Here is an 18,252-nt window from a genome sequence, read left to right on the forward strand (position 1 = left end):
GGGATTCTACTCCCGCTACTTCCTTGTACCCAAAAAGACGGGAGACCTCCGTCCCATTCTCGATCTCAGGGACCTCAACAAGTGTCTGGTCAAGGAAAAGTTCAGGATGCTCTCCCTGGCCACACTTTACCCTCTTCTTTCTCAACACGACTGGCTATGTTCCCTGGACCTCAAAGAGGCCTACACTCACATCTCCATCCATCAGAACTCTCGCCGCTACCTGCGGTTCCAGGTGCTACACCACCACTATCAGTACAAAGTGCTACCGTTTGGCCTCGCTTCCTCCCCCAGAGTCTTCACCAAATGCCTGATAGTGGTGGCGGCCTTCCTCAGGTCTCACAACCTCCAGGTGTTCCCCTACTTGGACGATTGGTTGGTGAAAGCACCTTCATCTCAACTCGTGCTACAAGCTACTCATCACACCATCTCTCTCCTCCACCTCCTGGGGTTCGAGATCAACTACCCCAAGTCGCATCTGCTTCCCACCCAGCGACTTCAATTCATCGGAGCAGTTCTGGACACCACGCTGATGAGGGCCTTTCTCCCCTCCGATCGCAAGCAGACCCTGCTCCATCTCTGCCGTCAGGTACTCATGCATCCCTCCATTCCTGCCCGACAGATGATGGTCCTCCTGGGTCACATGGCCTCGACGGTGCATGTCCTTCCTCTGGCGCGACTCCACCTCAGGACACCTCAATGGACTCTAGCCAACCAATGGTCACAGACTACAGATCTTCTTTCTCATCCCATCTCTGTGACATCATCTCTTCAGCAATCTCTCCAATGGTGGTTGAACTCCTCAAATCTTTCCAGGGGTCTACTCTTTCATCTGCCCCCCCACTCTATGATCATCACCACCGATGCGTCCCCCTACGCATGGGGAGCTCACCTAGGCGATCTACGCACCCAGGGACTTTGGACCCCACAGGAGCGTCGTCATCACATAAATTTCCTGGAACTCAGAGCCATGTTCTATGCCCTAAAGGCTTTCCAACATCTTCTCTGCCCTCAAGTCCTCCTCCTGTGCACAGACAATCAAGTCGCCATGTACTACATAAACAAGCAAGGCGGCACCGGATCTCGCCCCCTTTGTTTGGAAGCTCTGCGCATCTGGACCTGGGCCACGGACCGCAATCTCTTTCTCAGGGCGGTCTATATCCAGGGCGAACAGAACTCTCTGGCCGACAATCTCAGCCGCATCCTTCAACCTCACGAGTGGACGTTGGACCCTCCGACTCTGCTCTCCATCTTTGCTCGATGGGGCACTCCGCAGGTGGACCTCTTTGCAGCACCTCACAACCATCAGCTGCCCCAATTCTGTTCCAGACTCTTTTCTCCTCACCGTCTGGCACCGGATGCATTCCTGCTCGACTGGAGGGATCGGTTCCTCTATGCCTTCCCTCCACTTCCTCTGATGTTGCGGACCTTGTCCAAACTCCGCAAGGACAACGCCACCATGATTCTCATCGCCCCTCGGTGGCCTCGTCAACACTGGTTCTCCCTCCTGCTTCAACTCAGCTCCAGGGAGCCCATCCCTCTTCCTGTGTTTCCTACTCTGCTTACGCAACAGCATCAGTCTCTACTGCATCCCAATCTGTCTTCACTCCACCTGACAGCTTGGTTTCTCTCGGGCTGACCTCTCCGGAGAATCTATCTCAACCGGTCCGCCTCATTTTGGACGCCTCCAGGAAACCGGCCACTCTCCAATGTTACCATCAGAAGTGGACCAAATTCTCCTCGTGGTGTCTCCGGCATCATCAAGAACCCACCTCCTTAGCGGTGGAAACTGTCTTGGAATATTTGCTCTCACTGTCCAACGCTGGCCTCAAAACCACCTCCATCAGAGTCCACCTCAGTGCCATCACTGCGTTTCATGAGCCTATCCTCGGAAAACCCCTCACGGCTCATCCTCTGGTTTCCAGATTTATGAGAGGGCTCTTCAATATCAAACCGCCCCTCAAGCCTCCTCCTGTCGTCTGGGACCTGAATGTGGTTCTCTCAGCTCTCATGAAACCTCCGTTTGAGCCTCTTGCCACAACTTCATTCAGACTTCTTACCTGGAAGGTGCTTTTCCTAATTGCCATCACCTCTGCCAGGAGGGTTAGCGAACTGCATGCACTGGTTGCCGACCCACCTTTCACGGTTTTTCACCATGACAAGGTTGTGCTGCGTACCCACCCTAAATTCCTTCCCAAGGTGGTCTCAGCTTTTCACCTTAACCAGTCCATTGTGCTACCCGTCTTCTTCCCTAAGCCTCACTCGCATCCTGGGGAACAGGCGTTGCACACACTGGATTGTAAGCGTGCCCTTGCTTACTATCTTGATCGTACCAGAGCTCACCGAACATCCCCTCAGCTATTTTTATCTTTCGATCCCAACCGTTTGGGTCGTCCTGTCTCCAAACGGACACTTTCAAATTGGCTTGCTGCCTGTATTGCCTTCTGTTATGCTCGGGCCGGTCTCTCACTGGAAGGAACTGTCACGGCCCACAGAGTCCGAGCTATGGCTGCTTCTGTAGCTTTCCTCCGTTCCACGCCCATCGAGGAAATCTGCAAGGCGGCCACTTGGTCCTCAGTTCACACATTCACTACTCACTACTGTCTGGATGCGTTCTCCAGACGGGATGGACACTTCGGCCAATCTGTGTTACAAAATTTATTTTCCTAATGGCCAACCATCCCACCTCCCTCTTTGTTAGCTTGGAGGTCACCCATGTGTTAAGAATATGCTGCCTGCTTGTCCTGGGATAAAGCACAGTTACTTACCGTAACAGGTGTTATCCAGGGACAGCAGGCAGATATTCTTAAGTCCCATCCACCTCCCCGGGTTGGCTTCTTAGCTGGCTTATCCTAACTGGGGACCACGCACTCCTCCGTCGGGCGGGAAGGCACTCGCGCACGCGCGGTGCGGCCAACTAGAAACTTCTAGTTAAAAAGGTCCGTACCGAGGGCTCCGTCGGTGACGTCACCCATGTGTTAAGAATATCTGCCTGCTGTCCCTGGATAACACCTGTTACGGTAAGTAACTGTGCTGATCTGTATTGTGTTTTATGTTTATCTTTGAAATATTATCTTCCTCAGAGTCTAGTTTTCTGGGCTTCTGGGCTTTGTCTATTCCATCATTTCTCCCGGCTTTGGTTTAATGTTGACAACTTTTCAATTTTTGGCTTTCAAGCCACCTCGAACCTCTTTTCTTACTTGGGAATATCAATCGTTTTCTGCCATTGAGTACTTTGATTTAGCATCGGCCGTTTTCCCCTCCAAGCCAAAGACAGTATAGAGCAGCTCCAAAAAATGCTCTCATTGCAATCGGATCATCTCAAACTCTGGACAGCATAATTGGTGTGTCTAGATACTGAACATCGGCACATTAACTGTTCCCTCTGTCTTCATATGCAAAAGAAGTTACTCCCAGAAACTCGAATTCAAAAAACGTTTTGATACCGCATCAGCATTGGCTTTGAGCATGGCAGGGGAACCTGACACTCACTCTTCTGTAACCCTGGCACCTGCACTGAGTACATCAACACTATATCAAGAGCATCGGGCTCCTTCCAGAGGCAGGAATCATCTATCTTTTTCATTGATGCTTCAAAAGGAGAAAGCTAAGAAACATAAACATTTTTTCCCTTCTAAGCATGCTATACATACTTTGTAAATAGGTCTCTGTCAGAGCCTCTAATGTAAATATAAAATATAAATACTCCAGCTGATGAGGATCCTCAAGATATGTTAGCTGAGGGCTTCCTCTGAAGGTGGCCAGGGTCCCTTTTGCCAAGCTTGGCAGGCGGCAGCAGCATCCCTGAGTCACAGATGCTGGCTCCTCAGTGGCTCAGGGATGCTGCACCGCCTGCTATGCTTAGTGGAAGGAAATTCTGTCTGTCTATGGAGGAGGTCCTCAGCTGGCAGTGCTTGGGGATCCTCTCCAGCCACAGCAAGGGTCAACAAGTACTTTAACACTGGAAAAAGAAAACCAAGTTGGTTCCAGTTTCTCTTTTTTCTGCTTTCCTGTTTTCTGCAAATTCTTCTTCAAGCGGTTGCTGTCCATTAGTTCTTCCTACCATGGTCCATCATTTCTCTCTTCCTTCCCTTCCATTGTACAGCATCCTCCCTCCCTTTTATCCTGGCTCATTCACTCTCTTTTTCCCCTCCCCACTCCTGCACAGCATTTCTTCCTCTATCCTCCACCCCAATGTGCAACATGTCTCCCTCTCTCACGTTTTATTTCCTAATGGAAGGTATAATTGAATGTCATCAGCAAAGGAGCGAATTTGGATTTGGTGCTTCGTGGCTATCTCAAGGATAGGTTGGATATAGATTGAATAGTAATGGGAAGAGCAGGTCTGCTTGTGAAGCGCCATAGTTGAGTGGGATTTCGATAAGGTTGAGTTCCATTGTATTTGTTGGGATCTTGGGTTTAGCAAGGATGAGAACCATTTAAGGGCCAGGTTGTTGATTCCAATTTTAGCAAATCTGTTCAGGAGGAGAGGGTAGTCGATGGATTTGAATGCAGCGATTAGGTCTATTGGGACTAAGAGGGCATCTTAGCCCTTATCTAGGTGTTTCCAACAGTCGTTAATTATGTCAGGTAAGACTATTTTGGTGCTGTGGAATTTTCTGAAGCCTGATTGGTACCTGGAGAGGGTAGTTTGTTTGCTTGTGAATTCTTCCAATTGAATCAGGACCACTTTCTCCAGGATTTTGTATATGAAAAGTTAGTTTGAGACAGGCCTGTAGTTGTTTGGTTGATTAGGGTCTAAGGAAGGTTTTTTGTAGGATAGGCTTGACTATAGCAGTCTTCTTATTTGTGGGTACAATCCCAGTTGTGAGAGTTTCATTGATCAATGGTAGTCTAGATTGTAGGGACACAGGTCAATAGTAGTGTTTGAGGGACAGTGTGTGTCCACTGCCTTGCTTAGGTCATCGTATGTGTCTTCAATAGGTTGAGTGTTGTGGCGGTGGGGTCTTTTTCAGGAGGTTTATCCATTGTGGGATCTTGTGATGTCATGATCCCTGCATCAAGGTTGGAATGTATTTTGTTTATTTTCTTATGGAAGATGAAGGTAGCTAACGTCTCACTATCTAGGTTTGTTTGGAGGAGTTGGTCATTTCCTTGTGAGCTTGTAAAAAAATTTGTGAGAGTGAAGAGGCTACTGGATCTGTTTGAGCCATTTTCAGTATTTCAGTATTTCAGTATTTCGGAGTAGAGAGTTGCGCAGGGACAAAACATGGGGCAAAACAAAGGCATTATAATGTTCTCATTTTTGTTTTCTATTCCTTTCCTGATGATAATTCCTAACATTCTATTTGCTTGTTTGTTTTTTTTTTTGCTGCTGCTGCATACTAACCTGAGGGTTTCAATGTTTTATTGACGATGACACCTAGGTTCTTTTCCTGGGCAGTGACTCCTAATGTGGAACCCTGTATCACGTAGCTATAGTCTAAGTTCCTCTTTCCCACATGCATCACTTTGGACTTGCCCATATTAAATGGCATCTGCCATTTTGATGCCCAATCTCCCAGTCATGCAAGGTCCTCTTGCAATTTTTCACAATACTCTTGCGATTTAGCCACTTTGAACAACTTTGTCATCAGCAAACTTAATTATCTCACTAGTTATTCTCATTTCTAGATCACTGATAAATATGTTAAAAAGGAGGTCCCAGCACAGACCCCTGGGGAGCTCTTCTACTTGTATCTACCCTCTCCATTGAGCATATTGACCATTTAAACCTATTCTCTTTTTTCTATCTTTTAACCAGTTCTTAATCCACTATGGAGCATTAACCTCCTTATACCATGACGTTCTGATTTCCTCATGAGTGTTTCATGAGGCACTTTGTCAAATGCCTCTTGAAAATCCAGATACACAATATTGCTTCAATTATTGAAATACAAGGCCAACATGGCTGCCAAGTTGCCCAGTTCCAAGAGGCAGACTTATGGCCACTCCTGGCTTTGAATGTACATCCTAAAGAAGTGTGCTTTTTGTAGTCCCTAATTTTATTCATTGAAATCAGTGTTGCAGGTCCCATAATGCATTATGATTTTTTTAGAAATCCCAGGATTAGCTTAAAATCTATCACTTGGAAATGAGCAGTTTAGTAGTTCTGCCCCAACTTGTTAATGCAGTGGAGGTTTTCAAATTTCTATGGAAAATCTCAATCCAAAAAGGCTATTCAGGTCTCAGAATAAAGATACAAGAGTTGTTTGTATGCATTAAACATTTGTCACCTTTTTCTAATCCAAGATGTCAGAAGACAGCTCAGTAAGAGAGCGAGAAGCAGGCTGACAGAATTCGTGGGGATTTTATGCCACTGTGAAAATCTTTTTTCCACTCACAGTCCCTCTTATTGTTTGTTTATTGAGATTTTACTATATTACTTTAGTGCTGATACTGCAAGATGTTTACAGACTAAAAACAGAAAAGAACACCATATGAAAAAGAGTAAATAGTAGTGGTACAAATTACAGTTTTGACTCAGAATAGGATAGACGAGAGCAAATAAGCCATATCTGGCTAAGGATATAAGAAGGCTTGAAGCGGTCCAGAAGAAGGCAGCGAAAATGGTAGAGGATATGAGCCAAAAGATATACAAAAAGAGACTGAAAGACCTGAAAATTTATACTCAAGAGCAATGTTTCTTTACTCGGTCCTGGAGTACCCTCTTGCCAGTCAGGTTTTCAAGATATCCACAATGAATATGCATGAAAGACATTTGCATTTAATGGAGGCAGTAAATGCAAATCAAGTTTATGCAAATTCATTTTGGATATCCTGAAAACCTGACTGGCAAGGGGGTACTCCAGGACTGAGTTGGGAAATCTCCTTTTGAAAAATGGCAGCACCTGACCCTTGACTGTAAATTGGAATATACCTTTAGGGATCAATTAAGGGAGGGAGGGAGGGAGGGATGATGGAAGAGAACTTCAAGACCCACTAATGCCATCAGTAATATATATATATATATATATATATATATATATATAATTTTTTTTTTAATTTTAGAAAAGTAGGATAGGATTTCAGGCTATAGGGGACTTTATTTTGGATGGGAGGGGACCTTGGGGTTCACATTGGCCATCAGACATATTTGAGATAAAGTGCTTGCTGCATGTCTCCTCAGATAACCTGTTTGCTGTCATGTTTATTACTACTTAAGGCTGTAGTAAATGTTCAGTACTAAAAAGAAAGTAGCAAAAAGCCAAAATTTACATTTTTTCCTCATAATGGAAGCAATTTCTGATTCAACCAGTTTGCACAAGTTCTACATTCTGATTGTGCTATCCTTCAGTGTATAGTGGTTTTATTGTGGATTTTTCCACAGTAAAACCCTTACTATATCAGGTAGCAAGATTAGTAAGGGAATATCCAAAATAAACCACTGCACTAAAGGATAACACAACTTAGTACGTTGGTTCTTAAAGAGTTTAGGAATACCCAAGTCTTGTGTGTCGGTACTGTGAGAGGACAGTAGGCTGAATGGATAGATATGTGTTTTCTGAGACTAGTTTTAATCCCTCTATTTCCTATGTTTGGGATATTCTTACTGAAGCTTACATTCTGCAACAGTAAAATTTTTCTAAAAATTGTTTTCCTTTTATAGCTTGGGGATCCTTCCATCTTTCCTGCGGTCATTGTGGAGCATGTTCCAAGTGCTGATCTACTTCACAGTTACTCAGGCTTAGCCTGTGTCGATGAACCAAATGACATGATTACCGAAAGTTCATTGGATGTTGCAGAGGAACAAATTATCGATGATGATGACATAACTTTTACAGGTTTGCTCTTTACGCATTTCATCATTGTAATATATCTGTTATTCTTCCAGTATATGAAGACAGTAGGAATAGAAAATATTTTATTCAGTGTACTCCCAACATGGCTGCGTTTCACCAAGGATGGCTATGTCAGAGGCAAAGCAACTGAAATAACAAACAGAAACACTCATAATGAAAGCAAGAATCACACAAACCAGTTTGCATACACTAAAAGTGTAAAATAGTCATAATATAATAACTGAGATCAAAGATCGCAAACAAATAATATGATTGTAGCAGGTTTCCGAGTTTCGCTGCTTCCGTATAGAAAGAACCGACATTTCAGCCATTATGCTTTGGCTTTCTTCAGGGTATGCTGTGAGGTCTGCAATGTGTCTTTATATATTTATCTAGTGGGTTCACAGACCTAATTGAGAAATTTGAATTTTTGGCGGGAAAGTTCATTGGAAATCCAGGATGATTATCAGAAAAGAGGCTGGGACTTGTGAGTTGGAGAGAAAAGGCATTTGTCCTCGGTCACAGTACTTTTACATTAAGTTTATGGGGCCGAGGACAAATGCTTTTTATCTCCATCTCACAAGTCCCAGCCTCTTTTCTGACAATCATCCTGGATTTTCAATGAACTTTCCCACCAAAATTCAAATTTCTTGATCAGTCAGGTCCGTGAACCCACTATATATAAAGAAGCACTGCAGACCTCACAGCATACCCTGAAGAAAGCTATAGCATGATGGCTGAAATGTCTGTTCTTTCTACACAGATGTGGCGATACCCGGAAACCTGCTACAATCATGACACCAGCCGTGAAAGCCTAAAAGAACAAACAAATAATATGAAAAAAACAATTTTTGATACCACATTAAAAAGAGGAAGAATAGCCTACTTTAAATTTGAGTTAAAACTACTTATTTATCCTATATGTTTTTGTAAATTAATTTGATTTAAGTTTCACACAGTTCTGGCTGTAATTTGTTATGGTTCTATGGCTGACTGTCATTTTTGCTTATATGATGGTTTAAATTCTATTAGTATGCCTTTTAACTCAAAGCTATTTTTATTAGTTTTTTCAGCGCTGGTGGACATAAAGAGACCTGTGTTGTCCCAAAAGTTCCACTTTTGACTCGTCTGCCCATAGAACATTATTCCAAAAGGCTTGTGGATAATTCAGGTGTGTGTTTGCAAATGTGAGCTGAGCGTTGATGCTATTCTTGGATAGCAGCAGTTTCCGTCTTGCTACTTTCCCATGAATCCCATTTTGGTCCAGTTTTTTTTTTCTTATTGTGGAGTTGTGAACACTGACTTTAACTGAGGCTAGAGAAGCCTGTAGTTCTTTGCATGTTGTTCTGGGATGTTTTGTGACTTCCTGGATGGGTTGTTGCTGCACTCTTGGAGTAATGTTTTCAAGCTGGCCACTCCTGAAAAGATTCCCCACTATTCCAAGTCATCTCCATTGGCTCACAATGTGGTTTGGTGGAATCCCAAAAGTTTAGAAATGACTTTGTAACCCTTTCCAGATGGATATACAGTATTTTAACAACTTTTTTCCTCATACTTTTTGGAATATCCTTTGAATCGTGGCAAAACTTTCTTGTGAAAACTTTGAGTGACTACTTCACTCTCTTGCTAAGGTTTGAGATACAGTGAGGTTTAGATTCTACAAAGCTGGCTGCAGTCGGGCCTAGCTATATTCAGCCATCTAACTCTAAATATCAATTAAATGTATTTAATTGGTTGATTACTTTTTCACATGGATGATTTGGTATTTAATAACTTTATTTCCTAAATAAATGAACTAATGTAAAACTGTGTTATGTGTTTACTCAGATTCCCATTGTCTAATGTTAAAATTTGTTTAAAGATCAGAACCCATTTAGTCTGACAGATGCAGTAATAGGGGAAATCAAGAGGAGGAAAACATTTTCCACATAACAATATTTACATGTGTTTTCAAATCTAAGGGCTCCTTTTATCAAGCCGCGCTAGTGGCTTAACGCGCATAATAGCGCGCGTTAATCCGCCGGCTGTGCTAGCCGCTAACGCCTGCCTTGAGCAGGCAGTAGTTTTTCGGCTAGCGCGGGGTTAGCACATGATTAAAAGTCGCACGCGTTAACCCCGCTAGCGTGGATTGATAAAAGGAGCCCTAAATCCTGGCATGGATTCAAAAAGTGAATTCGTTATTAGTTAATTCCAGTCCCAATATATCTAGTTCAGGAGCAAAACAACCTTTCTGGCTGGAATTGGGCAGTATGTGACACTAGGAAGTACTTCTTCACCGAAAGAGTGGTTGACCGTTGGAATAATCTTCCACTTCAGGTAGTTGAGGCCAGTAACGTGGCTGATTTTAAGATCAAATGGGATCAACACGTGGGCTCACTTCAAAGAGGAACTTAGAGGGGAGGGTTATTTGAGTGGGCAGACTTGTTGGGCCATAGGCCCTTTTCTGCCGTCATATTCTATGTTTCTATCTTTACCCTCTTATGTTCTCTGTACCCTTTCATATACAGTACCTGAATCTGTGGGGCCCTTTTACTATGCAGTGCTAAAAAGTGACCCGCGCTATTATTAGTGCATGAGTTTCCTGTGCACCGAAGCCATTTTTAGCTCTGCTGTAAAATGGTCACATTTTCCATTTCCAAATTAGTATGGCTATTAGGTGGTAAGGGCTCCCGTGTTAATCGGTTAGCATGTAGTAATATAACTGCCCTAACCAATTAGCAGTACATGCCGACTTTCTGTCCCCAAGCCTACCCCCATGCTAAAAAATAAAATCTATTTTTTAGTGCGTGAGAAGCACACGCCAGTCCTAAAACTACCGTGGGATTCCTGAGTGCATCCTGCAGTAGTGCCTTTTTAACCTGTGGTAAGCACGCATTAGTGCTTACTGCAGCTTAGTACAAGGACCATTGAGTTTGCTGCTGGGGCATTATTGATATATCTGCAATTATAAAGAGTCACCTTACAATGAAGCCTATCCACTGTTTTGGATTTTCCTAATAATGGCCCTCTTTTACTAAGCCGCAGTAGAGGTTTCTACTGGCACTAAAAGCTCCCATGCTCATAGGAATTCTATGAGCGTTGGAGCAGCATCAGAGCATTTAGCGCTCTTGGCCATGATAGAAACCTCTACTGCAGCTTAGTATAAAGGGGACTGATGTTTTCAAAAATGTTCTGAATTGTCTTATGAAGTGTACTGCATCTGATAAGAATGACTTCACTGTGATGACATAGTTCTTTTGCTGGTCTTTCCTGAAGGAGAGAGAATACAGTCCATGAGCCAGTAATGTCCTGTTCCACACAGATTTCAACATAAATCTTCTGAACTGTTGCTCTAGTTTATTTTTGCCTGGGTGATACAGCTCTAATAAATTGCATCTGGAGAGTTCCAAGAAAACTAATATACAAATATAGATAACACATTGCCTTGCAGAGCTGAATAGAAATGTTTATCTTCCTGCACCTACTGAAAATTCTCCTTACTGCTCTTTCTTCTGTTTGCCCCTCTCCCCCAACACACTGTCTTTCATTGTCTCTTTGCTCTTCTGATTCACCGCACTGGGTTTTCAAAACTGTGTCATTGATAATGCAACTTGTTAGCATTGAAAAGGTGAATTTGTTTTGAATATTATGTCTGAGCTGTTTGCTCTTATCCAAAGGAACTCATATATCAAAGATGAGGGGCATTATATAAGGCTTACATTGTGGTGAAGTAATAGATTTGACAAGGCTAAGTGGCTAGTGGGTATCACAGCTATTAGAATATGAATTTCTGATATTATTAGTGACAGCAACACAATAGTTTCATTTGTGTGCAATACTCTACTACAATAACTATCAATAGCAACAGTACAAAGTATATGCTGCCGGTAGCTTGGAGACTTCATTGGTGTCCTAGAACAATTTTATAAAGTAAAAGGTAAAATGCAGATAGACATTAAGCATCCCATTCCAGCTGGATTAAGGGGTGAAGAGTTAAGTTCAGCTATTTTGAAATAGTTAACTGAATCAAATTGGGTCTAACTTAATTAAAAAAAAAAAAAAAATTATTTTTATTGACGTTTCATTTTCTATGATCAAAAAAATCATTCAGTTTAAACAGAAACAAACATAATAATTTTATACAATCGGAAATTAAGCAAGGCAAATATTTCCCTTGTGTTCTGTCATTTCAGTCAAGGAAACAATCGGATTCCATTATAATTACAACATTATTTAAAATAAACCAATGAGCGCCTGAGTCAAACCTAATTTACTAACTACGAGCGTACTTCTTGTTCCTCTACTGAGGTGCTAACAGTAATCACTTCTTTACCTGAAATAAATCTAGATAACTGGGAGGATTCAAAAGAGGTATATCTAACTCCTTTGTAATTAACAAGACATTTGCAAGGAAATCTGAGTACAAAGGTAGCACCCAGTTTTATAACCTGACTTGGTTCAGTTAAATTTAATTTTTCAAAATTATCTGCCTTGATAGCTGGAGGTTTTACTGGTTCTCAAAAGTCTGAACTTGGATTTCAGACATAGCAGTCTGTGTGTTTCGCCTCTCCCTGCTAGCTCAAATAAACCTGACTGTTTTCATAGTATAACTAAAGAATTAAATCAAGAACATGCATTTGGTAAGGGGCGGAGGGAGCATGCCCTATATTTATGCCCAAGATTTTACTTGGGCCCCTCTGGGCTATGCATGCCTGACTTGTTACAGACCCTCAGGAGAAACCTTAGAGCTGGTAAGAATCCCAAGTCTGTTCAACTTTCCCATTTCCGTCCACCCCCTTGTTAGGGATGGGTGCAATGGGAGCAGGTCACTCTTCTTTGTTCTCCTCTCTGGCAGTTCCGGTTCTGCAAGTACATTTGGTATTCGCAGGCAGCACTGCCTTATACTAAGCTTGCAGGATTAGCATCAAATGTACTACTCGTGAGTACTTAATTTCTTCCTGGGGTTTGCCCTGTAGAAGAGAAGAAGGAGCAGAGGATTGGCTCCCCAGGCTAGTTAATATGAGGGAGGCAGAAAGAAATGGGTACTACTACTCCTTATCACTTATATAGCACTGAAAGGCATACGCTGTGGCGCTGTACATTCTGACATTTACAGACAGTCCCTGCTTGGAAGAACTTACAATCTAACTTGGACAGACAGACATGACATATAAGGTTAAGGATGCAGAACCCGAGGTGAAAGGAGTTAGCAGTTGAAAGCACTCTCAAGAGGTGGGTAGATACTGGTTAAGGTGTAAGAGAGGCAGGGATATTTCTGGGGGTGAAGCAGTTCATGATGTGAAGGAAGGAGGAAGAAGCAGATGCTGAGAGAAGGAATCAGGGGGCAGATGTTAAGAGAGTGATGGGAAAAGGCAGTGGGCATATACCAAAGAGTGAGGGTGGACAGGCAGGGAAGGGTATATTCTAGGGAGATGCAGGAAAAAGGACAATAGGGAATGGATGTTGGAGAAACAAAGGGAAGAGGCAGAAGGTAGAGAGAAAGGGACAGATTGTGGGAAAGAGGGAATAATGGATGACAGATATTGGGAGAGAGTAGGGGCTTAACAGTTTGGAGGGAGAATAGAAGACCATAAACTCAGACTGGGTTTAAAGTAAAAGATGGGGGTGGGGATGGGAGAATTGAGAGTAACATAAACCTATAGGAGCCATTTGCAGATTGCAAGAGACAGCTTGATTACTTCCTGCTGTCAGTGGTGAACCCAGAAATTCAATGCCAGGTCCATATCTGGTGACTAGCATTGAATTTACGGTCTATCTTAAGCTGCGTTTGATGTAGCCAGCCAAGTCAATATTTATCTGCTGACTAGTACACTTCACCCTCTGTATTCGCAGTTTCACCAATCGCAGTTTTGGTTATTTGCAGGTTTTTGTTTGCAGGCTGCGTCCCCAAAATTACATCAGAGAAAATCGCTGGGAGTAGCGTTGTACAGGGAAAATTGCTGCTCCCAGCATTGTACAGAGGAAATCTCTGCACTTCCTTCACAGGAACAGGTCAGGTTATTCGAGGTTTTAGCATATTCCCTAGAAAACCGCGAATAACATGTGAAAAATTATTCACGGTTTTTCTGTATTCGCTGAGTTGTTTTTCACCTATCACCGTGAATACGGAGGGGGAAGTGTATAGCAACCAAAGATAGACTGACTTAAATAGTAGTTCTATCTGGCTGCTAAACTTAGCTGATCACTAATTGGGATGTTCAGCGGGAGACAGCTGGCTATCTCCTGCTGAATATTAATGGTCAGATGTCTTAGTGCTGTTTAGTCAGCCAGGAGCAGCATTGGATATTGGGCAGATAGAGACCCGCATGGTCCTTCTAGTCTGTCCAGTAGAAGATGGAAAGTTGCAAGCTAGGTGAGAAGTAAAAGAGGGATACTGAAGACTAGAAGGGGAGGAGGATGAGTAAATCTAGCTATGGATGGCTAGAAAGGCAGACTATAGAAATAGAAATAAAAATTGAAAGGAAAGTATTAGAGATATAAATGAGGAAGGGATAAAGATATGGATAAATGGAAAAGAAGCCCTAGAGAACAAATCCAAATTAAAATAAACTTAGGGAAAAACTGATAAGGGGACAAGGAAAAAAGAAAAATACCAACAGGATTTTAAAAAATTAAAATGAACAGTCTAAAAGTATTTAATAAAGCATTTTATGTGAGTTTATAGTGACTAGAATATGTAAGCTTTGGGGTTCACATAGTAACATAGTAGATGATGGCAGATAAAGACCTGAATGGCCCATCCAGTCTGCCCAACCTTACTCACTCTTTAATTCAAATTTTTGCTTCTTCTTAGCTATTTCGGGGCAAGAACCCAAAGCTCTGCCCGGTATTGTGCTTAGGTTCCATCTACTGAAGTCTGAAGGGTTGTACTTTGTGATTTGCTCACTGCTGGAGAAAATGCATTTCTCAGTCTTTCTTTGCTACTCCATTGCTTGGCTTCCTGGGGTTTCTAGTTCATTTTTATCCACTTTTTTCTAATCTGCATACCATTTGTTTATATCTGGTAAGATTGTATCCAATCCATGTTGTATGTGTAACTGAGATGCATTATTGCTATTGGTATGTAGTTTTCTTTGTAGACCACCTATTGGGGGAAGCAAAACAAGTTGATGTATTTTATGTTCTAGGGCCCAGTATAGTATTTGCTATGTTACCTTCTCATAGATGTTTTTGCTAGTTGAGTCAATAACACGGTGACAAAATTTGTCACCATCCCAGTCCCCACAGGAACCCATTCTGTGTCATTTCTCAATCTCCCCATTTATGATTTATGCTATTGTATGACATCATACTGACAGAATAAACGCCTGCATCACATAGACATGTACATCTTTCCCACAGTTTCCTCTTTGTTCTTGGCTTTCACCATATTTACTGTGGACTTTTTGGGTTTTCTTTCTGCTTGTTGACCATATCTCAACATCAGTCTTTCTACATCAACATTCTTCTATATAAACCGGGATTTTGGGGCCAAAAAATTGGCTCAAAAATGGGGGGTTCCGGTTTATATTCAGGTCATCCCCCAGTGATTACCCAAAACCCTCCCAGACTTCCTGCAGATCTGCCTTAGGCCGGGGCAGGAGGGATCCCTCCCATCTTCTGCCCTGGCTGACACTAACAATTACCACCCTCCCTCGCATACCTGTTTGTTGCTTGGTGGTCCAGCGTATATCCCCTGCTGAAATTCTCCAGAAGATTGTAAAGGTAAGTAGCTAGCGGTGAACCCAGGCTGGCACGCAGCAGTGAGCTTTTCATGCTGCTGGCCAGCCCTGCACCGCTCCTTGATAGGCTGCCGCGAGAACTTGCAGCAGCCTATCAAGGAGCAGTGCAGGGCCAGCCGGCAGCACGAAAAGCTCGCTGCTGCATGCCAGCCTGGGTGCGCTGCTGGCTACTTACCTTTACAATCTTTTGGAGGATTTCAGCGCGGGATACATGCTGGACCACCAGGGAACAAACAGGTATGCAAGGGACGGAAGAAGGGAAGGTGGTAATTGTTAGTGTTGACTGGGGCAGGAGACGTGAGGGATCCCTCCTGTCCCGGCCTAACACTAGGTGATTTAAGTTAAGGGGAATGGTTACTGGTAATCTGCTGGCTGGTTTAGAGGGCAGAGGGGAGTAGGGATAATCAAGCCATTGTGACATCACTGATGAGGTTGGCTCTTTTTAGGGGGAAGAGGGTACAGGGAAGGAAGGTGGGATAGTGTTCAGAGCCTGGCAGGGAGGGGGTGGACAGTATTCAGAGCTTGGCAGAGAAAGGGGCTTGGTTCACAGCCTGGTAGGGAATGGGACCGAGTGCAGGGCAGGGAGGGAAGGGGGCTGGGTGCAGAACTTGGTAGGGAGGGGGGCTGAGTGCAGGATCTTGCAGGGGAGGGCATGACAGAGGGGACACTGGGTGCAGATCCTGGCAGGGCATGGCACTTGAATATTAAGCCCCTGACTTATATTCGAGTCAACCATTTTTCCTCCTTTTTGGGGGGAATGGGGGTCTGGACTTATATTCAGATCGACTTATATTTGAGTATATACAGTGTATAGAAAACACACTGAACTAGTGTTGGAAATGATACTGAGAAGCATTGTCAAAACCTGTCTTGTAATGGGGCAGGGCACACAAGGAACAGAAATACATGCTCAAGCTAGTAGCAATATTCTATGAAAACTGATTTATGATAGCAATTCTGTCTGGAAATGTTAGCAGTGTTCTTCTCAGGACCTTTTGAATGGGTGTGATACCTGAATGATTTTATTGACCATCTGGCTAACTTCAGAAGATCAAAAAAAAAACATACCAACAGACAGAATATGGTCAATCTTCAACACTACTACAAACAGGGAACTAAGACAAATAGGCACAGGCTATAAACTAAACACATGCCCACCACACATATTTTTTTGGATCACCCTACATATATTACAGCATCCCATAAACTATATGGAGTGTAGCAATAATAATTTCCTGAGATTTTATATTAGTTCAGTGCTGAATTACACTCAGGCTCTACGCCTTATATTAAAAAAAACCCCAAAAACACTATATATAGTGTATAATCATGAATAAGTTAATCAGTCCTTTGCATAACCAAATAATTGTTTGTGCTAAAGACTGTTCAGATCCACATACCTCAGTGCTCAAATGAAATCAATGTGATATCTAGAGCAGAGGTTGCTGACTGGGACCATCATTTTTTTTTTAATTTAATTTTTTTTTAATTTATTCAATTTTTCTATACCGTTCTCCCAGGGGAGTTCAGAACGGTTTACATGAATTTATTCAGGTACTCAATCATAACCATACTATAGTCCCATAAAGTGCATCATGCATAACTTTTAAAACCCAGATAAAAAGATGTACTTATCTGGGAATGATGCAACATTTCTTTGATGAATATCCTCTGCTGTAGAAGTTAACAAAATAAACCAGAAACGCCTCAAAATCAACCATGCACACCCAAAGGTGCCTACACCCGGTCCCTCAACTCGAGTTTCACTCCACATGTCATCAGGAGGGAATAAACTACAAAATAAAAAAAGCAAAAATTACTAATAACTCTTACTTCGTATGCTGATATCTAGGCACCTATCTTTACATCTATCATAAATGATATAACAATTTAGGAAACATTTATACATATCTTAAAAAATGTTAAATATTGTCTTTTAAACCAGTGTTTTTCAACCTTTTTACACCTATGGACCGGCAGAAATAAAAGAATTATTCTGTGGACCGGCATCGGTCCATGGACCGGCGGTTGAAGAACACTGGGCTAAGTCGTGGGCCAGACCCCGCCCATCTCTACCCAATCTCCACCCCCATAATAGTACTAATTGCACCTTGCATGTCCCATGCCTCATCTGGAAGCCTTCCCTCTGACGTTGTAACATCAGAGAGAAGGCTTCCGGTTCAGGTGCAGGATACCTGTAGGAGCCACTGCCCGTGGCTTTGTGCACTGAATCAGTTAGGAAGAAGGAGCTGGCTCGAAGATAACGCCGCATTGATCGCACTGCGGACCGGCGGTTGAAGAACGCTGTTTTGGGCCTCATGCACGTGCTGGCCCTGTGGACCGGCAGGAAATTTCTGTGGACCGGCACTGGTCCATGGACCGGTGATTGAAGAACACTGTTCTAAACTTTACAATAAACTGAAAGATCTAACCTCACGGGATATGAGTTCCTACTTCTGGAAGTGGCTGAATGACCGGAAATCAAGGGGGAACGCTGACCTACAACCCTTCTTATACTGGTTTACTATCTCAAATTCAAGTCTCGTTCTGAAATCAGGACTAAAACTAAAATGTCAGAAAGAAACTGACTCAAATATCATCTGCTGCCAAACTGCATAAACAAGATTAGTGATGGGAGCTTTTGAATCTAAAAAATCTGTACCCCTATCTTACCCCAAATCTCTGGCAATAAGGATATGAGATAGCCAAGGGGGAAGGATTTAAACCTGAAACCATTCTATTTCCTGGTTAAG

At 42.8% G+C, this 18,252-nt stretch overlaps 1 protein-coding gene across 7 annotated transcripts in view; it reads left to right on the top strand.

The window, feature by feature from the left end:
- ELF1 (E74 like ETS transcription factor 1) overlaps positions 1-18,252 on the top strand; it is a 242,524-nt gene that overhangs the window by 121,221 nt on the left and 103,051 nt on the right. For 6 of the 7 annotated variants that reach the window (XM_033950621.1, XM_033950620.1, XM_033950623.1 and 3 more), the window contains one exon: positions 7,607-7,781. In XM_033950621.1, the coding sequence (XP_033806512.1) occupies positions 7,607-7,781 (175 nt within the window). Of the gene's footprint in view, positions 1-7,606; positions 7,782-8,842; positions 8,950-18,252 lie in introns of those variants that run through there. The other variant, XM_033950627.1, reaches the window with a different exon arrangement.

The sequence above is a fragment of the Geotrypetes seraphini genome, chromosome 6 (genome assembly GCF_902459505.1).
Source record: "Geotrypetes seraphini chromosome 6, aGeoSer1.1, whole genome shotgun sequence".
NCBI classification, from domain to species: Eukaryota; Metazoa; Chordata; class Amphibia; order Gymnophiona; family Dermophiidae; genus Geotrypetes; species Geotrypetes seraphini.